General features: G+C 40.3%; 1 protein-coding gene across 9 annotated transcripts; it reads left to right on the forward strand.

The window, feature by feature from the left end:
• The first annotated feature begins 18,428 nt into the window (after positions 1-18,428).
• Positions 18,429-26,694, forward strand: MOCS2 (molybdenum cofactor synthesis 2). Of its 9 annotated transcripts, none has more exons than XR_014576420.1 (7): positions 18,429-18,584; positions 18,733-18,854; positions 21,292-21,438; positions 21,539-21,649; positions 22,545-22,680; positions 23,247-23,339; positions 23,612-23,750. XR_014576420.1 is itself a non-coding variant. In XM_083816269.1 (7 exons), exons 4-7 carry the CDS (start codon positions 22,560-22,562, stop codon positions 26,647-26,649), a joined length of 468 nt encoding a protein of 155 aa, XP_083672395.1. In that variant the 5' UTR covers positions 21,292-21,438; positions 21,539-21,649; positions 22,321-22,428; positions 22,545-22,559; the 3' UTR covers positions 26,650-26,694. The 9 variants fall into 9 exon arrangements, 5 of the variants coding, with proteins under 5 accessions (XP_083672395.1, XP_083672393.1, XP_083672394.1 ...); XM_083816269.1 differs by lacking the exons at positions 18,429-18,584; positions 18,733-18,854; positions 23,247-23,339 and adding exons at positions 22,321-22,428; positions 25,222-25,345; positions 26,581-26,694 and having other exon boundaries at positions 23,612-23,765; XM_083816271.1 differs by lacking the exons at positions 18,429-18,584; positions 18,733-18,854 and adding exons at positions 25,222-25,345; positions 26,581-26,694 and having other exon boundaries at positions 21,409-21,438; positions 23,612-23,765.
• The last annotated feature ends 271 nt before the right edge of the window (positions 26,695-26,965 follow it).

Here is a 26,965-nt window from a genome sequence, read left to right on the forward strand (position 1 = left end):
CTTCAGGGATTGATAGAGGGCAATTAATATCAACTGTTGATATTCTCTTTTATTTTTTTCCCGTGCTCACAAGATCTTATCTTTAATCTAGATTAAAGAGATGAGAGAAGGAAAAGAATTCAAGTCATTTGGATCAGGATTCAGAATCTAAATGCCTTCAAAGATGTGCTTGGCTGTTTTGGTTTAGCCTTCTGCAGTGACAGGGACCATCTGAGGACTTTGGATTTGGATCCAGGTTTGGATTCTTTGGAAATAAGCCTCTCACAGAGGCAAAGATAAACACAAAAACTTACACGCCAGTTTAGACTGGACTGGGCTCACCTCTGGTTGCATATTTATAAAATTAATCTGGTATCAGAGCAAGGTTAACACTAGAATGATCATAGACAAAAAATAGATGGTCAGAGACAAACTAAGAAACCTGTATGAAAAACCTCTAACAAAAAGCTAAACAGTACTGCTAGATCTTGCTCTGTCTTCTAATACCCAGTCTGATATATAAGATCAGGACAGTAATTTAATAACATTTTATGGATGGAGCAAAAGGTCTTCTAGAAAACATTGAAATTTTATATGCTAAAAGATGCTTTCCTATATCTGAGGAGATTAATGGTGCCCCTGAATTTGGGCTCAGCAGTTAAAAGGAATGCACCAAATCCACCAAACATGCATGTGCACAAAAGCTGCAGAAAGATAGGCAGAATCCCATACCGCTGCAGGACTTGCTTTCCCACAGACTGAGGTTTTTTCTCCCCAGAAATGTAAGCAACACCTGATAAAGCTGACAGGAGCTACTGGAAGCTCTCTGATCACAGGAGTGTGGGAGGCCACTGAGATGCATCCGGTACTGACTGACAGACAGTTATTACATATTGACAAAATGACAGCCAGGTACATGATATTGAAATAGTGAACCAAGAGAGGAAAAAGAAATTCCTGCAGAATCCAGAAAAACACAGTTGCTGCAATTCTCCTTTCCATTTTAGTTTCTTCCTTCTTTGTAGCTTCTTCATGCTTCACCTTTTCTGTACTTCCAAGCCAGTTTCTCTTGCAGTCTTGGGAGGTGGTGGGGTCAAATCCAAACAAGGAAAATAAGGTTGTTGTGTGGACTAGTTTGTGACTAGGGTTGGCCTTGTTAGCTTTTATGCTTTGGCTGGTTTCATCTCACCTAACTCTAGGCAGCTGGCCAGGTACCTTAATTAGGAAAGTATTCATTGTTAGCTCCCTCTTGAAAGAGAAAAGGGAAAATCTTTCCAGACTGTTATTCGGCTCACCCCTAAATCCCCTGCTGAAAATGTCTCTCTTTCTTAAGAGACTATTAAGGTAGCCTAGGGCAAATATGCTCCTCACTTAAGTCCCTCAGCTAAACTATGTGAATCAGGCCTTTGCCTTCAGATTATGTCCCACAAACCTTAACTCAACATGCATAAAACTGAGGAAGAATGAGAGGAAAAAGTGGAGACCTGCAGGCAAGAAAGTGATGTAGCTGAATCCTGTGTGACACTCTTGTTCAGCCAGTAGCATTGTGCATGTAGTTGCATGAGCTGGCACCATGCTTTTGCATGTTGGGACATATGGAAACCAGAGACGCCACAGTGCCACTCAGTGCTACAGGCAAAAAAAACGTGCTGGTCTTTGTTTCTTACATCCCCAGAGACTCAGCCAGCGAGAAATAAATCCTGAGAGGCCTGAAAGAAACCCACAAAAATGGGTCAAATAGTGGAACCAGGTCTCCTACTCTATTCTCTGAGGAAGATTAAAAAAATGACATTTTCTGCCTCTGAACTGTTTGCAATCTAATGGGCTTGAGAAAAAATCTGTGTGGGAAGAGTCCTGAATGTTGGAATAGTTCCAGCTGTGGATCAGCATTTTGTGGTCCAAGCCCAATACCTGGACAAAAAGCAAAAATCTAGACCGTGCCTCAGCAGAAGAAAAACATGAACTTGCTGTTTTCCCTGTCTCAGGGCTGATGGCAAATATTTAATACTGCTTACCACGTGAAACTGCAGTAAAATCAGCCAGCACACACAAGTATTTTGGCATCCAGGCTATTAAGAAATGATGACCTGGTTCTGATCTCGAGAATACATAGATCAGTATTAACCCCATTCAAGACAATGATGTTTGGCAGCTATAAAGGCAGTTTTTGTGGAAAGAAATCTACCTTCTATTATTGGTGACCAAAATTACTCATTTCTTACCTAGTTCCTAAGAAAGGTGTCCCACTTTTTAAATACACATTTAATTTGTAAAAATCCTCTACCTCTGTTTTTTCTCCTCTACAGCCGGCTATTTTACTTTACTGATTAATAAGGGTCCAGCAATGGGCTGCAAGTTTGAGGAAGTAATAAATGTGTGGTCCCGAGCACAGGGATCCGTGGAGAACTGAATCAAAGAATCACAGAATGGTCTGGGTTGGAAGAGACCTTGAAGATCGCCCAGTTCCAACCCCCATGCCATAGGCAGGGATGCCGCCCACTAGATCAGGTTGGCCAAGGCCCCATCCAGCCTGGCCTTGAACACCTCCAGGGATGGGGCATCCACAGCTTCTCTGGGCAGCCTGTGCCAGGGCCTCACCACTTTCTGAGTGAAGAACTGAAGTGTAAGAATTGAAGAAATGAGCACTTTCTGTGGATCTCCTCAAAATGATAGATGCATAGGAGAATCTACATTGCAGAAGACCTCTGGACATAGAATCATAGAATAACTTAGGTTGGAAGAGACCTTTGAGATCATCAAGTCCAGCCAACAACCTACCACCACCAAATTCACTGCTAAAATGTACCTAAGTGCCACACCCACATGTCTTGAATACCTCCAGCGATGGTGACTTTACCACCTCCCTGGGCAGCCTGTTCCAACGCCTAACCAGGCTTTCCATAAAAAAATTTGTCCTGACACCCAATCTAATTCCTCCTGAAGCAACTTAATGCCATTACATCGCATCTCAACATCCAGTGCGAGCACCTGCATAGAGCAGAACCTTCAGTGTCAGGTCAGTCTGCTCAGTGCCCTGCTCAATCAAATTTTGAATCTCTCCTAGGGTGTAGACTCCATCTCCATCCTGGGCAACCTGTTCTAGTGCTTGACTAATGCTGTTGTGAAAATTAGTCTTTCTTTACTATCTTCAATGGGTAATTCCCAGAGTGTTTATGAAGGAATGTAATGGATGTGGCTCTAACTGTCCACTTATCTTGAAATGACTTGAAGAAGACAGAACTTTTTGCTTCAGAGGTCCAGTGCTTCCCCACTCCTCTTCCCACTCTCCTGCTCCTCTCCCCGCTCCCCCCCCCACCCAAAAAAAAAAAAATATCCAGCCTAACTAAGCCTTTCCTGGAAGAGATGGAAAAGTAAGAACTTCTTATCTATCTATCTATCTATCTATCTATCTATCTATCCATCTATTTATCTATCTACCTACCTACCTACCTACCTACCTACCTACCTATTTATTTATTTTTATTGGAAACTTAAAAAAAAAATGTAATGGAATTATTCTTCTCCAATTTACCCCTTGAGAAAGCTGTTCTTGGAAAAGTAGCCTCTACAGAAACTGGTAGATCTAGAAATTCTGGATGTGCCACAGCAAGATTAAAATGCAAGGGGCAGATAACAGGGCTGCTAAGATTTTTGTTTTATTTGCAAAAATCTGTTGCAGAGTAACCTGCAGTTTTGTGTTTTACACTCAGCATTGTGTATTGGAATTAGGACAACAAACATTAAAAGAGACGTCACTGCCATCCATGATGTGTTGAAATTCTGGGAATATTTACTCAAAACAACTACACTGCTGGCAGTTCATTCTGTTTCAAGGTTGAAAAAGTTTCCGTGTCTCAAAAACAACAAGGAAAATAAATGACTATTTTAACAGGTCCTGGCTGCAGAGACTCAGAATCACAGAATCACAGAATATCCCGAGTTGGAAGGCACCCACAAGGATCATCGAGTCCAACTCCTGGCTCTGCGCGGGACCACCCCAAAATCAGACCATGTATCTGAGAGTGTTGTCCAAATGCTTCTTGAGCTCCGGCAGCTCGGTGCTGTGACCACTGCCCTGGGGAGCCTGTCCCAGTGCCCGACCACCCTCTGGGTGCAGAACCTTTCCCTAACCCCCAGCCTGACCCTCCCCAGTCCCAGCTCCACGCCGTTCCCTCGGGTTCTGTCGCTGTCCCCAGAGAGCAGAGCTCAGCTCCTGCCCCTCCAACTTGTGATTAGATCACTTCATTGTCAGGGACAGTTTAAATCAATTCTGCAATTGATCCCTGTTTCCTGAGAGTGTTTACAGCAACTATTCTGTTCTTTCCTCATGATTAAATGTAATAGTGATGGAATGGCCAATACAGTTAATACATGCCAATAGTTAAAGGGAAGTGGTATGAGAATTACCCAGCTGCAAATTTTGCCCAGCAAAGGCACTGAACTTGACACAATTGCAAAAGGTATTGCATCATATTTTAAAAGTCTACTATTTTCCTGTCATATGCTCAGCAAATTTCTCTGTCCCATCAGAGGGATTCTGGTCACCCAGGACTGCTCAGTGAAATGATGCTGGATGCTCCATGGTCATTCTCACCTCTGGGGAAGGCAAGTGAATTTCTAAGGGTATTCATGGATGATGTGTGCAAGTACTGGGAAAGTTCTGCAGCAGATGTCAGTGATGGGTAGATCTCATAGACTATCTGTCCAAATTAACAGAATGATGTTATGCTTATCGTTTTCTCGGCAGAAATATATATGTTTTATTTAATTCTGTGGCCAAATGAGTTTCTCTGATTGCTGTTTGTTTTTCTTTTTCTTTACAACACATCTTGGCATCACACCCTCTGTGGATGCTAGCAGAAGGCTCTGTTGCTTGTGACCCCCTGAAAGAAGGCCATGCCCTGTTTCTACCTTGACACATTTTTATGCTTTAAACATATGTTGATCTGGTGTGGTTTAGTCTGCATGGCAATGTGCAGTGCCATTGTACAGTGTACAATGTACAGAATCCAAACTTTTTGAAAAGGATACTTATGAACATAATTTCATGTATTTTTATCATATTTGAACTAGCAAATATGAAGTACCCTCTTAGGGCAGCAATATTATGAAAACTCTCACATGCTTGGAAATATGAGATTGTTTCTCTGTTTTATGTACTTCAAACATACTACATGTGAACAGAATACATTTCCTACAGAATGAGTAAAATCTCAAGATAGCACTGAAGAAGTTCCAAGATGTAGAAACAGGGGTGATGCAGTCTATGAGAAACATGTTCTGCTTTTCCATCCCAGGTCATACCTTTTGAAATTGTTGCTGTATCTCACTCACGTGCTGGCACTGTGTGGCTGACCTGCATACAGTCCTTTCAAATATTGATCTTTAAATTTGCAAATATGAATTTTCTTTAAGTGTTGCCCTATGCTCTAATTTACTCTAGCCTCCTGATGAGGCCAAAGAGGTGAAGGATCTACAGCTGGAAGAGGCATAAAGACAGATCTCTGTTCAGTAACATACAATGTCAAGGTGAAAAGTCTTGATAGTTTGCTTGTATAGATGAAGTGGTGCTGTAATTTGCATCAAATACAAATTGTATTAAGCTTTACATTTTCTCTGTCTCCACTGCATCATAGAGAGGGGATTCTACAGATGTAAAAAGCTAAAACAGGTACACAGGAGGCAAAAACAATATTGTGACTGGTCAGCAATTACATCAAATTAATTCTGACCCTGTCACCTTTGGTTTCAGAGTCTCTGAGATCCCAGGAGAGTTTACAACACCAGCATTGCCACGTATCCAGAGAGTCAAAAATGGACAAGATAGTAGAAATGAATCCCAAACCACAATTCCTCACTTGCACTCTGTCCCTTCTTCCACATAAGCTGTATTGTAAAACGAACAATGTTGCTGCATTGAAGATTTTTGAATATGTGAAGTTCTATTCTTGCTGGAGAGAAAAAGCATGATATTAAGCAACAATTTATTTTTTTTTTCCAAAAAGAAATCACAAACAGCTTCATCCTCTCTCTGTTCAAGTCCAAGGGAAAGAGCCCAATCAAAATCTCAAATCTACTATAGACTTGTCAGCTACAGGCTGCCACTAACCATGATAATTTACATGTGGATGAATGTGTGCATTGTTTGATTTTAGTTATAAAGAGGATAAAACTGGACATGGCCAATTTTAAATTGGACTGATGCTGGAGTTAAATGAAACTGAGATAGGAGTTCAGGATGAAAGGACTGAAAAATAGGCATTTTCCCTCAGTCCTGCAAAGACTTCTCAAGATGTTTTTACCAAAGGAATAGTAGCAACAGAAGCACTGAAGAAAAGAATGATTACCTTGGGGTCACTGAAGGAGGCCATGTAGCTTTTGAGCCCATATTAGATTTGTTACAGATCACATTCATTTCCCAGGTCAGAGATCTGAGTTGTGAGCCCAAAGGAAATTCCATATCAATTTCTACTTTGGAGAGTTTACTTTTACAGTGGGAGCTTTATGCCAGATTAGCTGAGTAATCCATAGGCCCTCAGTGAATGGTAGGAGGTTACTTGATATTCTAGAGATTTCTCCTCATAACTTCAAATATAATTTCTTTAGCTACACAAGTCACTTGATTTTTAATTGGAAAATTGTGTCATTTGAGTTTTTAATTTGAAAAAAAAAAAATTATCACAGAATTTACACTTGTTTATTCTCAAAATATAGGACAACTTTACTTCAAAGGTACCACCCCTAGATGTGCTCACAATCACAGCCTGTGTCTGGGGGTACCAGTACCCTGACTCTATCAGTGTAGCTCAGCTGATGTTGTGCATGAACAGAAGATAAAATGCACTCCATTTCAGTAACTCACACCTTCATTTGTTTGACATCAGCATGCTCTTTATGCACAAATTTCAAACTTTTCATTTTCTTGATTTAGTATTGAGAGAACAATTTCATTCTGGTGTTGGAAAAAAAAATCTGAAATCTGGGTTCACATTTCTGTTCTTAAATTTATGAATGACTAACAAAAGACTTTATCAGTATGAGTTTCTACTTACATATCATTGTTATATTGGCAATCCTTAGTCAGTAGTCCCACGAACAGTTTATTTTGGCATAAACCCCACACTGCTGCTGAAACAAATGATCCCACCTTCCCACTACTTGTTCCCACCCATACCTTCTCTCTTGAGTTGGCATCAATGTCCACGCAGCTGCATGGTGAACAGATATGCTTTCTTTGCAAAGTATTTCTTGGCTCAGACTAGAGGGCTTTCAGCAGTTACTACATTTGATGGTGACACTGGCAGCACTAGCTGAAAGTGCTTATAGGATGAGAAATGCTACGCATGCACAAACTGCAGTAGCGAATGCTTTCATTAGCCTTTTAATAGAAGGTTAGAAATTATTAGCATCAGGTTAATTGGACTGTATCTCCTCATTATCAAAAAAGTGCTAATCACTACCTACCTATCTGCAATGCTTCAAGAGCATTGTGAATTTTGACAAGATCTGTAAGCACAAATTCTTCCAACAAGACTGTAAATGTCCTTATGACAGAAAACACATAAAACTATGTGAAACTCAAGCCTACAGATACCAAACTTCATGTATTAAGCAGACATGGTGTGCTTCAAACTTTCCAGCTATTTTTATTTCTCACTGTTTAGATATATAGGCTTAAGAGGAAGGGACAGGACTACTCATAGGCTTAGCTATAAATTCTGACCAGTCAGGAAAACCTGAACTTCAGCAGTGGTATTACGCAGAGTGTCATGTTTAAGCAAAGATACACTTCTGTATTTTATTCAATACTTACTCACTTTCATCAGCACTTTCCATTTGTATCAGTACTGCATAATATAATGGAGGGACATTTGCTCTCTAAAAAAATTTGCAAGTCCCAGATCCCTATAACGTTGCTGTGTAACAGTATACGGCAGCATATGGTTCTCTCCAGTCAATGAAAGGCTGGTGAAGAAGGAGTCACTGCTGTCTTACTTTCTGAGCAAACTACAGTTGGGAACATGAATGCCTAGGTCCTGCTGCTGACTAGGAAAAGAGGTAACAGTTCCCTGGTTTTGGCTATATAGCGAAAGCTGAAAAATAAAAATTGAAGAGTCCAGTAGAAGTCCAGATTAAGAAAAGGAAGACCAGAAATATGCTGAGGATGGAATATGCCAGGGGAAAAATAATTGGGAGATCTGGCCAAATTAAAAACAAAAACAAACAAACAAACAAAAAAACCACCATAATTCTGCTCAAGTATAATTTATACTGACAAGGTTTACATGAGAGCTGGAAAAAAAAATGCCATAACTGCAGTATGTCCTAATGTCTTTACCAAATAAATCGCTATCTGCATGATAGAGATATCTGTTAAGGCATCTGAGTTAATCCAATGACAACATTTTAGTGCTTCTGCCCATGGAAGGATTATTTTTTTAATATGCAGGGGGTTGTTTGTTTGTTTTGTGTGTGTGTCTTTGTTTTTGTTTTGCTTTTATTATTTTTTAAATTTTAATTATTGAATAGTATTATTCCAAAAACATCACTGAAAAAGCGGAAATCTTTCAGAAAACTTTATGGCTTGTATCACACAAATTTTGTGTTAACACATTTGGATTCATTTTGTGAAACATTTGAAACAGTTTACTCCATTTGTGATTTGAAGTGCAAAGGAAAAGAAACTCTAGGGATGCAGAAAGATCCATGTTCTCACTGTGTATCTAAAGAAAGAGAGTGTTGCAGAGGGAAACACCACACAAGACCTCTCTAGTTTTTGCTGTAACCATTTTAAAGAGTCATCATTTCTCCATATAAGGACTCACATTGTGTGTTCAAAGACTGCATTATGTATTCACATACATAAAACAAAGCATCTGGATCGCTCATCTACTTCATTGCTTTCTCATTATTTTTCTTAGAATGTCATTGATAAAGTGCTGAGCAGGTTCAGGATCTCCCAGAAGCCTGAATAAGCATATTTCCAGTTGGCCATGTGGTCCAGAGTATAACAAGCTGCAATGAGATAGAAAAAGTTAGAAATCTAATCCAATCACAGAGTGAAGCTTCCTCCTGAAGCTCCACAGCTGTCTCTAGACAGCAGGTATCTTAGTAGGTATCAGAATTAACTGGTGGGAAAGACCTGAACTGCCTCTCTCTCTTCATTAGCTATGGAAGATGCCTAGGCCACAAGTTAGCCTAGGACTTGGACTGGTAAATTTAGGCAAAAGGACTCCCATTTTTTTGTGATAGACTTCAGCTCAGAAGCTAGTCAAAAAAATTGCAGGTCCACTAGCAGTTTTTGCCACCACTCCATGCTGCCACTTCAGTTTATAGCCTTTTTAACCCTTATCTTAGTTCTTCTAGTTCCTGCCATGCCCTCAAAATCTCCTCTGAGAAGTCAATGCCACTTTGGTGCATATGAGTCACAAAGCCTCGTGAGCCAAACGGTGTCTGGCACACATCAGCTTCATAATTCCTCTCAGGTGTCAATACTCCTACATTGCTTAGGACACCAACAGTCTCAGGGTTTTACTGGGTGAGAAAGCTACATTTCCTGCATTATTTCTGTTGTCTCAATGTACATGCTGAAATCTCAGGTTGCCTGTTATGCATGATTAGCTTTCTCATCTTCTCTCAGCACATGAAAAATTTCTTTCCTCCTATATTATCAGCTGTGTTGAAGTAAACTGATGTCTGGTCTACTTTAAAATCAATTGTCAAGCAACTTTAGAAATCTTCCAGTGTCCCCAGGTTTGCTCCGTGAAACTGAAATCACTCTAATAATGTGACACAACAGTGCATGGCCATCCTTTTGCTTCAGCTTGGAGGTGCTGTTAAAAGAAACTTCACTTCATGTTCTTCATATGCTGAACATGTTACAGTGCAATGGTTTCAAACTCAATTGCATAGGCTCTCATCTTTAATTGATTTCAGGTGTAACATATTCATAAAAAAGCTTACCCTAGTCAATCAAGGCACAAGGCATCAGGATTTTCATTGATGAACATATATTCACCTAATTTGGTGATCTAGATAGCTCAACAAGTACTTTATAGATCAACCAGAATTTCTTTTATTATAACACTTAATGACTGCTGATTAGTTCCCCTTAAAAGTAATTCAGAAGAAAAAAAAAAAAAAAGCAATGCAATAAGACAATCAAACAGCTCTCATTCCACTCCTTTCTTCCCATGATATACAACTATCACTCAGAGAGATATCAGAAATAGTTGCTGGGGGCTATAACAAACAAACTTCCATTAGTCATCTCTTGTATTTTACTTGTTAATATCTGAAGAAAGGAAATAATTGCTTAGAGTAGCTCTCGTGCCAAAACAACATCTCAAAATACATGTTCGTATACATATATACCTCAAGATGTTCTGGCATGAAACTAATTTATATTTAGTGGATATGAAACACTTGCATGGAGACTTTTCTTTCTCAGTCCATAGGTGATGCAGAGAGGAATCTCATAGATGTTAAGTTCTTCTTCTTTCCCCAAAATAGTCACTTGAGGATTTTGGACCTAGAGAACATATGTAAATTTTTCAAGACTAAATTACTATGCTAAAGGGAAGATATTGTCCTTCCAGATTACCATTTTTTCTTAGAAAAACTAGCCTGAGGATTCCTTAAGTCACCTTTCTCCATCAGCATATCTGGTAGATTAACATTTTCACAATTGTTTTATCTCCAATCCAACACGCAAGTTTGTTCTCATGCTGTGAAACATGTTTCTGTCTAACTACCTGCTTTGAGGCAAGGACTGAGGATATTCCTCAGCACAACACATTTTCTGAATTCTCCAACTCTTTGGCTTCCTGTTGGGGATGCAAATATTTTCCTATATTCTCCCCATTCCAGAGGTCTATACCATGATATTTCTAATCTTCAAGTAATAGTATTTTGTTCCCCTGTCACCAGAAAAGTACTCACAAGACTAAGATTAGCCCAGCAAGCCTAATTTCCCCAGACCACCCCAAGAGTCAATAGTGAAAAAGGCTTCAGCCAGGTTCAAAAAAGAGAAGTTAATTCAGCTCTTCTGAATGATTGTTTAGAACAATGCATGGGTTTTCACTGCATAGAGTCTAGGGAGATCAGTCCTACTAGGTTAAGACAGCTTTTTTGAATACCTTCCAAAGTGTTTTGGAAATTCCTGTCAAGCTTTTCTGTCCTTTAAAATGCTATGCAGTTGATTTCAAAGAAAAACATCCTCTGCATTACCTCATGTTGTGTGCAGTCATCTCTATCAAACAACCCTGCAATCTGCTTGGTGTAACCTTCCCTATTTAATGAATACACCATTACATCCTCCTCAAAGCGTGCAGCCTGCTGGCCTGCTGAAGAACATATCATGCCTTTACAGTTCTGATTGCCTGGCACTTTGGGAGCCAGAGAAGAAACCTGATGGTTCACATTCTGTGTTTATGTTGGTGAATGTTCTTGGAGTTCAGCAGGGAAAGGAAGTGGGCAGTCTTGGTCCTGAATCCTCAGTCTAACCCACAGTAATTGCTCTTTGCCTTTTTTTTTTTAAAAAAAAAAAAAAAAAAAAGATTGTATAACTTCTACAAATGGAATGGGTGTTGTCTGCATATTTCTGTGGATTTAATAAAAATGCAGCTAAAAACTTTGGATTTTTGTTCTCTTTTCAAGGTTAAGAAATAATAAATGTTACAAATTTTAGTAAGTTCACTAAAATGTCATTATGCAGCCAGGTTAAAAAAAGATTTTAATTTTATTTAATTAAAGATCTTAACATCCCCCCATCTCTATGTGAATAAAAGTTTTTTCTTTTTTCTTTTTTTCTTTTTTTTTCCTTTCTTTTTTTTTTTATTTTAAGATTTCTGTTGAATGTAGAATATGGGGAAAACCGAAAACATTTTTGCCTTAAGAACTGAAAAAGAATAAAACAAAATTTGGGAACCATAATGTTTAAGATTACAATCTTTTCTCTTGCTCTGTCAAGCACAAAGATGGAGTGACAATGGATTGACATGTTTGTTTCACAACCAGATTACATATTGATCTGAGAATAAGATGTCAACTAGTGCCCTCATGTGGACGTGTGTGCTTCTATATGTAAGACAAAACAAAGCAATAGGAACTTTAGTGTCTTGGTTTTGCACACAGAATTTGTACAATCTTTAGGACAGAATTTTTGCATGCAGAATTTGGACAATCTTTAAGATAGGCTTTTATTATTTGCTTGAGGTGTGGGCGATCCTATGTAGTTGTAAGCAGAATTTCTGAGCTGGATGCCAGGATATAGCACGGCTCTTAATCTAAATTTGACATACAAAATTCAACTCATTCTTAACCGCAGAGCCACAATCTCTCTCTCTCCCTCATAAACTATTGATTCATGTTAAAAAGTAAATGTTATCAAGTGACAGGCTTTCAGAACTAATCACACATTTTTCCAGGGTTTGGAAAAATTTCATCAGAATATAAATTTTCTGAAAAAATGCATTTCTTATTTTAAAAAAAAAATAATCCAGATGTCAACCAGCACAGAGAAGAATTGAATATGCATAGTGCATGTAGGCTGGTAGAAATTATTCCTATTTGATCAGCCTCAGTAGAGGATGTTACCAGTAAGGATCTAGTCAAGTTTTTCTTGAAACGTGCAAAACAGTTAAGTGAAAAACATCCAACACTTCCATAAGAATACTGATTCAGGTTTATACATTGACTGTATGATGACAAAGATCTGCAGACTTTCAGCAAGGCTCCCATGTAGATGGCAAAGAAGTAGCTATAGGAACATGGCACATTCCATGCTGCAGCCAACCTGCTAGGGTCAGGGCAGATCTACCACTAGTGTCTCAAACCACCTACAGTAGGATTCATCTGTGAAGAACTTCTTCATCTTTACAGAGCTTGTGCATTTTTGATGCTATTACACAAAAACACTAAGCTTTAGGTGTTGAATTAATGAGGACATGAACCCAGCACTCTACAGCATCAGCTATATAACACAGAATCATTCAGGATGGAAAAGACCTCTAAGATCATGTAGTCCAACCTTTAACCTAACACTGCCAAGTCCACCACTAAAGCATGTTACTAAGTTCTAAATCTACTGGAATACTTTAAATGTTATTGAAGGAATTAATCTTGGGATACAATCAGAGTCTAAACTAAGCTAGACTGGAATTTGCAGAGTATCCTATCATGACAGTGCTGTGGGTGCTTCCAGGGGTAGGTAAAGACACTGATGTTAAATACTGGAAAACTTCAACAAAAAATCAATTTTCAAGCTGAGCAAAGTAGCTACAATGATCATAAAGGATTGATAGCTGCAATCTGTATTTTGATGTGACAAGCGTCTACCTCAAAATTTTGTTTCCAGCGGGTAAAGAGGTAGACTTTATTTCCATCAGCCACCAATGGGTCAGAACAACTCCAATGGAATTCCATTGCCTACGGCAATTCCACATTGTGAAATATTTTTTACCTTGTGCAATATTTCAGATTCTTACACATTATGAAAACTAGTAGGCCAACAATTTAATCTGGGAATATAAACTAACATGAGAAATAATCTGCGAGTGTTCCACATCTCTCTGTGCAAAGTGCTATACAAAGGAAGTACAGGAGAACATACAAGCCAAGTGAAATACTAGGTATGAGAAAAATATTATGCTTTTAAACACAATATCAGAGACATGATTTTTAGATTTGAAAATATTTCGATTTTTTTTCCCTTATCACTGCTCTGTTACAAAAATTTGGGGCCATCGCAGTAAGTAATGCATTTTTGACATTACAAAATATTTATGTAGTTATTTTCAATAATGACAGGTAACACAGTTGATATTTTAAATATTTAAATCCTCCAGAACAAATATTAGCCAGGTAGATGCAGTTCAGTGCCAGGCAATTTGAAATACAAGGTTCTTTGGGATAAAATTTGTCCTTTTGTCTTGGCATCAAAGATTGTGGAAACAGTTTTTAACTTGGCATCATCACTGAGTATCCTAGTGCTGTTTCCCATCATTCTTTACAGCATGTGTTATACTGCTTAATGGTCATCCAAAACTCCATAGCTAGCTTTATTCAAATAATGCCATGTGTATGCTGGTTTAATACAACCTTCTGCTATCCTTTGGGGCAAAGGACAGTATGAAAACGAAAAAGCTCATCTCTTTAGGAATACTGTAGCCATCAACAGAAAAGGAAAATATTTTATACAAAACCTGAAAATTTATGGATTTTAAAAACCTCATTTAAGAAGTTATATATTTCACTTACTGCTGTTGCTCAATGAAAATTAAATAAAAAAAAAATCTTGTAGAAAAGACTTGCCTGTAAATGAAACAGTGGAGCCGAAATACTTGTGTGCCTATGAATTATAGTTCCAGACTGCTTATACTCTGCCTTAAAGCTGTGTATTCTTTCTCTGTACTTGTGCAATGCATTTATATTGGAAGGCCCTCTTAAAACTGGGTGATCTATTGGTTTAGGGAGCTAAAGATTAATTCCAGATGTGGTCATGCTCTTGTAGCCCTTCAAAAAGTAACTACTGCACCATCTGTTTTGTAATAGACAATGTCAAAGAGTACCAAGGGGAATGTTAAAGACATTGGTCAAATGGCCACATATACCTCACACACAGGAATTCCAGAGGTCATAGTGCCACAGACAGATTCATATTTTCACTTTTTTCCCCTCCATTCTTCCACCATGGAAACTCAAGGAACAGTTCTCTTTCCTCCCCAAGTAGGAAGGAAATGTTTTCCAGATTATTACCTGTGTTGACATATTTGAGGCCAAATTTATCGGAATGACTGGAATTCATGGTGATATCTCTCTTATACTTGCCCCTCTTTGGGATCCTAGTAGGTTATCCCAAACAGCTTTGTTTTGTTTTAAATGAACTCAGTAGCAGGAGGTTAATGATCAACTGACTTTAAATCTGGCTGGAGGCCCAAGACAAATGGAGGGTGTAAAAGGTAATGAAGGGTTATTCCAGATCATGATAATTTTTATTTTCCCTGGCTAATACAGGAAGCACGAAGAAAAGTGATCATGTCCATTCTTCTAAATACAGTGTCATGCATCAATATCCACATCTCTGCACAAATGCACTCAGGTGTAGCACTAACACAGGTAAATTCATCACAACCATAAAATAGGAATAAGAGAAGTTCTCTCAAGACTTCCAAAGTACAAATCTGAACTTCAGAACAGTAACTCATGATTTATACAAATAGACCTGAGAGAAGGTCTAAAATGAAAACACAATGAAACAGAAAGTCTAGTAGAGGTTAGACAATCACAATCTTGTGCACGTTCTAAAGTGTCATTTTTTTTTCTGCAGTGACACTAAGTAAATCATTGGTAAAAAGAAATTAATACGATTAATAATACATCAACAGTTCATTCCTCTTTGGTTTTCCCAGTGCATCCAGTTATGTTTTATAACAATTCTTGTAGTAAGTTACTACAAAAATAGCTTAGGACTAGCAGACTGGTGTACCTACTTAAGTTTCATTAACTCTGATGTGGTTCTATCCATTCAACAGCACAATGCATGATCAGTGCCTTAACCCAGGCCTACTGCCTGGTTATGGTTAAGCTAGATCTTCACATTCAAAGTATGCTGCTGGCAGGTAAGAAACAAATTAACAGGAATAGTAGCTCCTCAGCATTTGCCTCTCCTTGGTACTATTAGAATGAAATTTCTCTTAAGCCACTCTCTATTGCAGTGGTGTAACAGCATTCTGTACAGGAAGATTTGCAATTTTTCAGTGTTAAACTATTAAAATTAAAAAAAAAGGTTGGAAAACAGAATATGAAATGTCTGCTTTGGAGGGCTTTGCAACAGCTTTTAAAATTAAAGACATCCAAAAGAATTATCATCTAAATGCTAATGTACATATGGACATGGGAGGATGCACATACATCTGTTAGCAAAAGCAAAGACCATGCCCTAGAACAAGATTTACTTTGAAATACTAGACTCAATAAACAACACTTAGAACTAACCATTACATGCCAGAGCTACTCACAATTGCAGTCCAAACCAAACACTGCAAGAAGAAAATGGTGCCTGAAAGAGGGATCCAAAACAGGCAAGATGTTAAGGGAACAATAATCTGGATATAGTCTATAGGAATCACAGAGAATCACAGATGTTTTAAAATCAAAGTCTCTACAATGCTAATGCGCCTCCTCCAGACCAGCAGAAATATTTTTAATTTCATTTTTCATAGGTACTTGTACTGACCATAAACAAAACACTAAACAAGCCAAGCTAAAAAATAGCAATTTCAGAAAAATTCACTCTTGCAAACCAAGAAACTGTTTCTGAGTCTAATATTCATGGAAGAAAAGACCTCCACAACTAACATGTATGTAGGGATAGTTTTTGTTGGATGTTAATAATATACCTCAGCTTAATTTCTGTTCTTTTTCCTTAAGAACTGCTAGCCTCATTAATTGGTTCTAGAACGTAGTTAATAGATTCTAAGAGTCACACATCCTGCTCTATTCATGGGCCATGTTGGCCCAAATTCTGCCTTTAACCGAGTCACATAACACAATGCTGAAAACTGACCCATCCTTTCAAACATGCACTAAAAGTGGCTTAGGTGAGTCATTAACTGGAGCTCAAATAAAGAAAATCCAGAAACTTGCTGCCTGTAACTGCTCCCTCCTTATTCCATAGTGGACCTCACTCTAAATCCAACTCCAAATCTAGGGATAAATCTTTCAGAGCTTACTGTTTTGTGAGCTGAGAGGCTAATTCACTGCAGCTGAGCCCAGCTACTCACTTGCTTAACTCTGAGGATATGACACCTGTGGCACATCTTTTGCACTGGAAGAACGTGCCAGCAACTTTCTAGCTAGTGGCTAGGTCATATGCACTGTGTCAAAGTGATCTATTTCATGTAAGATGTATAGATCCAAAATTACAAAGCCCAGAGAAAAAAAGAAAGCAACTATTTTATTCACCTGACACATGTCCTCTTGAGGAGAGTTCAATTTGTAACAATAGTTAATCATTCACAAACAAAATAATAGAGTTTTAAAAAATAACTCATTTGTTCCTCACAGCAGAGGATTAAGACATGGTGTACAAACTGTAAACTCCATGAAAATAATTGTGTTTCTGTTGCACTTTTTTTTTTTTGGGGGGGGGGGGAGGTGGAGGGGAAGAACTTTATCACTTCAACTTTGCACAGTAGAAAATTGCTACTGTCTGTATCATTGTACCTCAGAAGCAAGAATTATATGTGGAAAGGTCTATTTCCATTCTCAGTGACCTTTTGAAATGATGGGATAGCAGTTCTAATTTTGAGGGCAGTTTTTATTTTTTTATTTTTTTTCTGCCAGCATTGCATCCAGCTAGGATACTACTACCTACCCCCACTACAAACGTCTGCACACTGCAAGCTCAACATCACTACTAACAATTAAGGATTTCCCCCTACTTGGTGTGATGGAAGAATTTGCTGTTTGACTGCTGTGAGGTTTTATGTATTGCCCAGTAAACAGCACAGAAATAACACTGGCCAGGACTGGAGGTACAACTGTGCTTGCCAAACCAGTGCCAAGGCCTGCCTGGCACACACACACCCTGCACTGTCATGCCGTCCCCTCACTGCACACACCACCAGCTTGGATTCCTCCACCCACTGTCTTCCCCCATGAGGAGTCACTGGAGGCCTACAGGGAACTGGGGTTGTTCAGTCTGGAGAAGAGGAGGCTCAGGGGAGACTTTATTGCTCTCTACAGGTACCTGAAAGGAAGGTGTGGGGAGATGGGGGTTGGCCTCTTCTCACAGATTAACTAGTGATAGGACTAGAGGGAATGGCCTCAAGTTGCACCAGGGGAGGTTCAGGTTGGAAATTAGGAGACATTTCTTATCAGGAAGAGCAGTCAGGCATTGGAACGGGTTGCCCAGGGAGGTGGTGGAGTCACCGTCCCTGGGGGCGTTCAAGGAAAGGTTGGACGTGGTGCTTAGGGACATGGTTTAGTGGTGATATTGGTGGTAGGGGGTTGGACCAGATAATCTCGGAGGTCTTTTCCAACCTTAATGATTCTATTGTCCGCAGGGAGATAGGCGATGCTGTGCCAAGGCAGTCTCTGTACTCTAAGTGAGGTTTTATCAACGTTTTAATGGATTTTTGGGTTTCATATGTTACATATAGCTATGCCACATTCGCGCAGCTTACATACAACGTGTGCCATGCAGTGGATGCATGACTCCTGTAACTACGTGCTGACACCCCCACGCACTGCAGGGACCTAACTTATCCCCAAATCTGCCTTTTGGGAGTCTGCCTCCAGAGCTACGGCCCGTGCGCAGCGTGCACACCGGCCACCGCTGCCTCTCGCCCCGCGCACCCCCACCGCCCTCCGAAGCCCCTCGGGGCTGTCTCTCCCGGAGGTTTTCACCGCGGGGTAAAGGCCCCGGAGTGGGGCCTCCCTGCCCTGCACGGCCCGGCTTAGCAGCCCGGAGCCGGGCCACGCCACACTCCAGGCGCAGGCCGCAAGGGGCGGGCCGGACGCGGCGCCGCTCTCCCGGGCGCAGGCGCCGGCGTGAGGCCGAGGCTGTGCCGGCCGGGCTCGGCGGCTCCATGCGCTGCCAGGTGAGTGCCGCTGGCGCCGGCTCGGCGCTGGGTGGCGGGCCCCGGCCTCCCGTCTGGCCGGGGCTCCCTCGAGCCGGGCCTGCAGGAGGCAGGGGGCCGCGCTTGGTTACAAAAACACTTCTTCCCCCCCCCACGGTGTTCCCCCCAGGTCACGGTGCTGTATTTTGCCAGGAGCGCTGAGCTGGCGGGGCTGCGCTCCGAGAGCGTTTCTGTGCCGCAGCGGATCACCTCCCTGCAGCTCTGGGAAGAAATTGTTAAGATTCATCCAAGGTATTTGGGGAAGGCGCTGCTGAGGTGCACGCCGTGTAACGTTTGTGGGGTGTTTCTGTTTGTTTTGTTTTTGTTTTGTTTTGTTTTTTAAACAGATTCAGTGTTTAGGGTTGAGCTATAACAAATATCAGTATTTTGGTATCATAACAGAAGTGAACTTTTCTTCTTGTAACCTCCAGTGAGTATCTTGTATGTTGGCCAGTTACAAAGAGTATGGCTTTACATAAACACTAAGAAAGGCTGGATCTGGTGTGTGTACCTGAAAGCTAGGCGTCAGTCCTATTCTCCAGTTGAACCAGTGTGAAGTAACTGTTGCGAATAAAGACAGAATGCCTAGGTTCTGGTAGCGTCTGTGGAGAAAATCAAGTGTCACGGGAAGAGATCCAGCCCAGCCAGGGCAATAAATAAAAAGTTTATGACAGTGAGCAAGTGGTTTTGATCACTTATCTTTAACTGTACTGCAAGTTGTTAATCTGAGTTTACAGCACTCTCTGGAAGGCAGCTGAAGAAGGGAACTGAAGACCAGGCTCAGGCGTCCAGCCACTCAACCCTTACAGAAGAAATACTTTCAGTCTCTCACGCTTTTGGCCTGCTGTGTTTTGGAAAAAGAAAAAGCGCTGTTGTTTGCATTTCGTAGGGAGTCTGATCTTGTGCTTCCTGGGAGTGGCAGCAGAATGGCCATATCAGGTTAAGGCTGAGGGAATGAGCTCAGTCCTGCCAGGAGTAAATCTGATGCACAAAGGTGCAATGTCATTTAGAAAAAAAAAATAATAAAGAAAAAAAGGCATAACAGAGTTTAAGGTGTTAAGGATTTACTGTTGAATGCAGCAGGGTTTCCATAACTTTGGACTTAGGATCCAAAGTCTTCCTTTAGGCACAGTGCTTCTTTATTAGATCTCAAAGGATATGGGAAAAAAAAAAAAAAAACCTTCTTAGCATTGGCAGCTGTTTCCAAAGGAGAAGCTCTAACAAGACTTTAGAGCAGGGGACTTTTCTTCATGCAGAATGTGACCAAGTGCATTTTTGTGGAGGAGGAGGAGGCAGTAAGGAATGAGTATATTTTACTTTGTAGTCTATTACTTGGTGTCAGAAGCAGCAGCACCTTTGGTCAGTTTGCAAAAGTTTGTCAACTTCACCCTGTTGTGAAAGATGATTTGGAGCCATACATTTTGCATGTGCAGTTACTTCACAGCGGCCTTCTTGGAAAATGCTTCTGTTCTTAGCTTTTCTGGAAAAACTCAACATAATTGTAGGGCACTGACCACAGACTTCTATTCACATTGCTAATGGATATTCAAACTGCAGCTTAAGCACACTTGACAATACTCTTCTGTTCTACCCATTTTCCCCAATGAATTCACTTGCAAGTGACATTAATTAGAAACCATCCTTTTAATGGGCACTTTAGTTCCATAGTTGCACTCAGTTCTTTGGTGACTTGCTTTACTCTTGTACAGTTCCTCCCTTCAGTCTGTCTTCTGAGTCAGTGCTACTGTGTTTTGCTCAGCCAGTGCCTTGCCCACTTTTGTGTATCTGGCTGGTAGGAAATAAGTTGATTTTTTACATGTACCCTTTTGGCATGCATGCTAGTTTCTAGGCAATACAGCTCTCAGCTGTCTGTGCCAGATTCTGTAGTCTCAAACAATACCGTTATTATGTGTGCATCTGCTAAAGTAAAATATTGGCATACTTGTCTGGTGTCTTAGTGGTGTTGTCCTCATACTCACTGTGTAATTGCTCTTGGTTGTGAAAGCAGGTCCCTGCTTCATGGTATCCAGAGTTGTGGACTCTCACACCAACATCTCACAGATGTGAAGGCCCAAAAAAACCCTGAAGATATGCCAGAAAGCACACCCTGTCTGCCCTCTTAGCACTGTTGCCACCCCCTTATCAGTAGCAAATTTCAGGCCTGGAAGTGCAAAAGACCAAAAGCTTCATAATCAGTGAGGTTACACAAGAGTAATACTTTGACCACTGAAGCTTCATGAAATTTCAAGAACAGAATCTCTCAACACTTCTTTCTGCTGTGCAGTCCAGCCAGACTGAACTGGGGGAACATGTCCTTCTAATCCCAAATCAGATAGTTTGTATGCTTTTGAGTTACCTATTTATTTGTTAGAAGCTTCTAAAGTGGTTTAAATTGGCCAATTTTGATGTAGTTTATACAAGCTAATGACAAACCCCAATATCTGACTTCTGAAAATGTTACTTAATTGGTTTCTTCCTAGCTGCAACAAAAAAATCTAAGAGTAGGAGGTGGGTGTTCATGATGTATGATATTTTTAAAAGTATACTGGAAGCAGAGTTGCTTAAGTCTCAGCAGTATTTACTTCAGCTGCCCTAGACTGTGCACCAATTTGTTGTTTAATGACATCTCATTGTTAAATGCAAGCGCTCTATTTAGAAACCTATTTGTTCTCCTGCCATTCCCCTCCAGGCTTGCTGTCATCCGGGATCAAGTGATTTTTGCTGTTCAGCAGGAGTACGTGTTTCTTGGAGATCAGCTCCTGGTCCTGCAGACAGGAGACGAGGTTGCCATCATCCCACCAATTAGTGGAGGCTGAATTTATGCAACTTCTGTTAGGTAGGTATCACTTCTGACTTAGGAGAATGTCCTGTGGAGGATCATCCTGAGCTGGAATATCTCAAGGACTCTGTGTAATCTTCTTGTATTTTTTATTTAGATCCAGAGATGTGATGTGCAGTTCTCCCCATCTGCCTCTGATATTCTTTGGAAAAAGCATAACTTGTATTTCCTGCTGGAGAGAATCATTGTGCTGACCAGAAACTATAAGGTGCTGCATAAATAAATAATTAACATGTATGCAGTAAATGGAAGAAAATTGCCAGTGAGGTCAGGCATTGTTCTGTTTTTGTCTTTTAGGTCTTGTTATGATTTAGTAGTTGTTTCTGGCTGTCAGTACGTACCCAGCTTGTCTGTGTAAGATAATAATGAAAGATGTCCTACCACTTTTTAACAGTAAAGGTGATATAAAAAAATGCTGATTAAAAACACTTCTTTTTTTTGTGGTTGTCAAAGGATCAGGTACCCTTAGAATATCTCATTTCTTTGCGTGCTTTCAAGTGCCAGTCTCTGTATTTACTGCAGCTTGTTCCATTGCTGCTGCTCAGCCTGTTTCTCCTCCTCATTCTTAGACAAACTGATAACTGGTTTCTACGCAAAGCAGCCAGAAGTGGCACCAATGTCACTGAAACAGGCCAATAGGATGAAGACTTGATGAATGTCCTGGAGCGTAAATTAAACTTTGGATTGGAATCCAACAATCTCTGTGTTTATCAAAATCTCTGGTTTAAACTATTTGATTTCAGGATAGGACAGGGAGAAGGGGCTGACAATCTTACCACAGATTTGCTAGCACAGTGGTCCACGCTGGTAGACTGTACTGTTAAGCCAAGGCCTTGAACTAGTTCTTGTTTCATTTGAATGAACCAGACTTTCCTACAGGGAAGGAGCCTGTATGCATTAGAAAGAGGTCATTCCATGGTATTTGCACTTGATATTCTCTCAGCAAGTCTGCTGAGAAGTGAATTTGCCGTAGAGACTGGTCTCTTGGTGAGTAATTAGATGGTGCATGTTTTCTGAATAAATTGGGGCATCACTACTGGATAAAAGGCAGTTGGCAAATGCTCTTATTGCCAAAAGCAACATCAGGGTCTATTTGGTTTCAGCTCTTCTAGTCAGCCATGGATGAAAGCGAAGATGTGCCAAAAGATTTTATCAAGCTCAAGTCTGAAAAACTGTCTGTAGATGAAGTGTCAGAGCTGGTCATTTCACCAAACTGTGGGGCAGTGTCTCTGTTCATTGGTGAGTTTAATGTTTCATAGCTGGATCTCTGGTGTGTTAATAGTCTAATAAATGGAACCCAGATTGTCCCACACACCAGACTCGTGCTTCTCAAATAAATAAATTCCTGGACTGAACCCAGGACATTTAGAAAACTCATTCTGAATTATTTAGAACAAGACCATGGCAACTCTTAAACAGTTGCACTGGGACTCAGTGGTGAGAAGCTTTCCTGCTGGTGTGGGTCTCCTAGGGCTGAACAGAACAGCAGTGCTGGAGGGCAGGACTGCTTGGGAGTTATTCTGCTATCCACTTGGACACAGTTTATTTGTGGTGGGAAGTGGGAAGTTGTGGCTCTGCAAACCATAGGCCCTCACCTGTGTGAAAGCTGCTGCAACTCAGATCTCGGTTGTTGCCCAGGGTGGTGGTGGAATCACCATCCTTGGGGGAGTTTAAAGAAAGGTTCGAGCTGGCACTTAGGGACATGGTTTAGTGGGTGACATCTGTGATAGAGGGGTGGTTGGACCAGATGATCTTGGAGGTCTTTTCCAACCTTAATGATCGTATGATTCTGTGATTGGTTGAAGGCGAAGTACTGTTCTACCAGTGTTGAAGGTCAAGGCTGATAGCTCTGTCCTGTTGCTTAATGTCCAGATCTTCAAACCCTTTTTTGCTCAAACGTAAGTCCCACTGGGCTTCTAAATACTGAACACTTACATAGTTAAGACAAAAGATGTCCCAGCCTTGGGCATTACAGACTGCAGACTTGTATAATCTCTAGACTAAATTCATCATTGTATGTTAAAGATTTGTATTGTTTGAATAATCTCTACGCAGGCATGATTAGGGGAAGCATTTGCGTTTGCACAGTGCTGACCTTGGCCACAGTGGGAGATCCTCAGTTTTACTCAGTATTTATTGTTGCTTTTGGTTGATAACTATTTGTGTTTAGGTACTACAAGAAATAATTTTGAAGGGAAAAAAGTGATTCACTTAGAGTATGAAGCATATACTTCAATGGCAGAGATGGAAATAAAGAAAATCTGCAGAGATGTTAGACAGAAATGGCCATCAGTCAAACATATTGCAATGCACCATAGACTTGGGTATGTATGTCCAGGCCCCATCCTGCAAATGGTGTACTAATCCTTGTGTGGTTCTTGGGCGTGCTTACATACTTTCAGGATATGCAGGAGTCTGTGAGATACAAGGCAGCAAAACTTGCTGCAGGATCAAGCTCTTACTGCAGAAATAAGTTTCAGAAATTAAGTTTTGTTGTTTGAAATGTGTTTACTGCTACTGTTTGCTGGAACCCGTTGAACCTGCAGAATCTCGATCCTGGTGTGATGGTTTAAGAGTACAGAGAAGGAATTGAGATTTACTTGCAGGAATGCAGATGCTGTTAGGGCTTTTTTTGCATCCCCCTCCCCCCCTTTTTCCTGTTTTTTTTTTTTTTTTTTTAAGAAGATACAAAGTTGAGTTGGTACTTCCATTGCAGTGCTGCAGATTGTCAGTTTCTTGTCAGATTTAAATTTTGCCATACAGAACCTAAAAGCTTAGAATATGAGGAAAGGGAAAGGCATGACAATTGGCAGCCATGCTTGTAGGAAAACCTCCAGTTGTTCCTTGAGTCTTGGATAAGCATGTTTTGTTGGGTATAGAAAATGGGATACTAGTGTCTGACGTACTCCTGAGCCTTCACTGTTCATCACGTTTCTGACTAAAATACCAGGATTTGCATTGTGTGCAAATTTGATTTACAAATGTTTGTTTACTTTCTCTCAGCAGAGGGAACTTTGTGTGATCACAAAGGTTAATATTAGCCCCGAGGGGCAGTTTCTTTGGATTTCCTCTGTAGTCAAGAGAAAAAGAGATTCTCTCAAGGGCAGCTCAAAGTGTTTAAGCTTAGATTTTTCCTCTGAGCTGTTTTCCAATGGAGCCTTGCTATAGAGGGAGGATTAGAAGGCAGCTTTTGGGAATACTACCTTTGTGAGGAGGAAGACAAAACCTTGTGCTACTTCTGTTAGCTTAGTTTAGAAAAAAATGACACACTAAATGGAAAAACATACTTCTGCCAAATTCTGATTTCAAATTAAAGTTCTGTTGCAAAATCTGTGTAGTTTGAGGTGCATAATTTCCTATTTAACATATTCTTATGCAGACTGAGATGATTTCTCAGGTTTCAGATAATACTTTGCTGTTCCTGACCTGTTATTGTTCATTTTTAAGCCAGCTTCCATTGAGTTTCCTATGCATTGTTGCAAGATAGCAGTTTTCCCCTCTTAATTCCATAGACTTTTTTTAAAATAATAATGGAAGAAAAATGCATAAGGCTGGTTTTATTTATTCTAAAGTATGGAATTCTCACATCTGGTACTGATTTTGGTTGCGGTTTTCTTTCTCTTTAAAAGTGCATAATCTTTTGGACATGGCTTGACACTTGCTCAGTATGAATGAGTCAGGAGAGCATGTGGCCAGAATACTGACGTGACACGGCTATGACTTTTGGGTGCTCTTGATGTTAAGCATTAGCTAAGGCTGCTGTTTCTCTTCTCTCCCTAGAGTGGTTCCAATAACTGAAGCAAGTGTAATTATTGCAGTGTCATCTCCACACAGAACAGAATCCCTTGAGGCTGTAACGTACTGCATCAACACCTTAAAAGCGTTCGTCCCAATATGGAAAAAGGTATGTTTGGGACAAATTTGATTCCAGCCTGTGCCAGAGTCTTAGACAGCTGGGCTGGAGGCTGCTGCTGGCTCTGTGGGAATGAGCTGAAGCATTATGTGCAGCATTTGCTCCTGACGGGGTGCTTTTTTTAGCAGTGGTAAGTTTCCTTTAATGCAACCAGGCTATTTGTGGTACATCAGGCACCTGAAAGGTCCTTTCTTGCCTGTATCTCCCAGCTACTCTTCATCTTGACTCCTTCCCGGGGCCAGACTGAAAGAGTCTTGAGCTCACTTCTGGGTGGCAAAGTTCGGTTCTGTGTAGGCTTGTGGAAGAGCCTTGAGTCAGCTCTGCATTGGACAGCATTGCAGTTTGCAAGTAAAAGTGGCATTTTTCTTTTTTTCCCCATGGCCTTGAGTAAGCACGAACCATTAAGCAACAGTGCACGTAAGCATAGCAACAGCACACAATGGAGGGATGTGCAGAGGTCCCAAAGCTCATATGGGGACACAACAATGTGTGAAGAGACCAGCCCAGGTCTAGAAAGAGCCATGTTGTATAACCACAGTGTTCCATGGAAGTAACGAACATTACCTCTGCCTTCTATCCTAGTCAAAACTTGGCATGTGGTAACAGTGCTTTTCTGAGTTACTGCTCATTGTAAAACACTGTCTTCAGTATCTCCACTTTTCTGACACCTCCTTCAGGAGGCTGGAGTTTTGTGGTCTCAGAAAGAATAATCAGGCTCAGAACACTGCTTTATTTGCTGCTTGGGACTGGACTGCTGCTGGGTAGTCCAGTCTGTCCTGAAAATGTAAAGCTGTATTTTGGGTATTAGTGTCTTTTTTTTTTTTTTTTAGCATCATCATTTTATATACATTTACATACTCTCATTCCTAAAAATGATGTTATAGCAGGTTAACATGGCATCATTTAAAAGGGGCAGCATTTCAGACATGAACACTGTACTCTAGAGCTTTTACATCGTTTTCTTCTAGATCTCTTTCTTTAGGTAACCTCAGCTTAGATGGGTCCTTCTAAATTTAATAGGTTCAGCCTAAGGTTCAGCATCTGCCCACATATAAGTCAGTGTTTTCTAAGGATGTTGCCCCTCTTTCTGTTTGCCAGCTAAGTACTGTGTAGTCCTGATGTGATCAGTAAATAATAGCAGGATGGCTGTTGAGTTGTTTGGCCTGGCTTGCGGCTGTATGTAGCAGACTCCCACAATATTTCCCATTCTTTGTTTGTATTTGCAGGAGATTTATGAGGACGAATATTCTTGGAAAGAAAACAAGGAATGCTTTTGGGCAAATTCAGAAAAATAACTGTACTCTTTTATAAATAAAGTGTTACTGCTCCTGATGAACATACTGGTGTAGCTTTGAGTTGTTCTTATTATTGAATCTATATGATTTTAAACAGTTGTAATAGACATTGCAATCTGAACAGTTTAATTAAGACTGAATAAAATGAGTAATAATCAGGATTTTTAAATGTTCTTGTCTCTCCTTTGAAATCATCTCTTTGTGCTTTTTAGCATGGAGTTCATTTTTAAAACTCTCTTCCCTAAAGTTCTTGGTTGCAAGTCATTTAGTCCTCTGTGATATATACTCCTTTAATGCCTTTATGTTTTTAGTCTTT

This window comes from Anser anser (assembly GCF_964211835.1).
Source record: "Anser anser genome assembly, chromosome: Z".
NCBI classification, from domain to species: Eukaryota; Metazoa; Chordata; class Aves; order Anseriformes; family Anatidae; genus Anser; species Anser anser.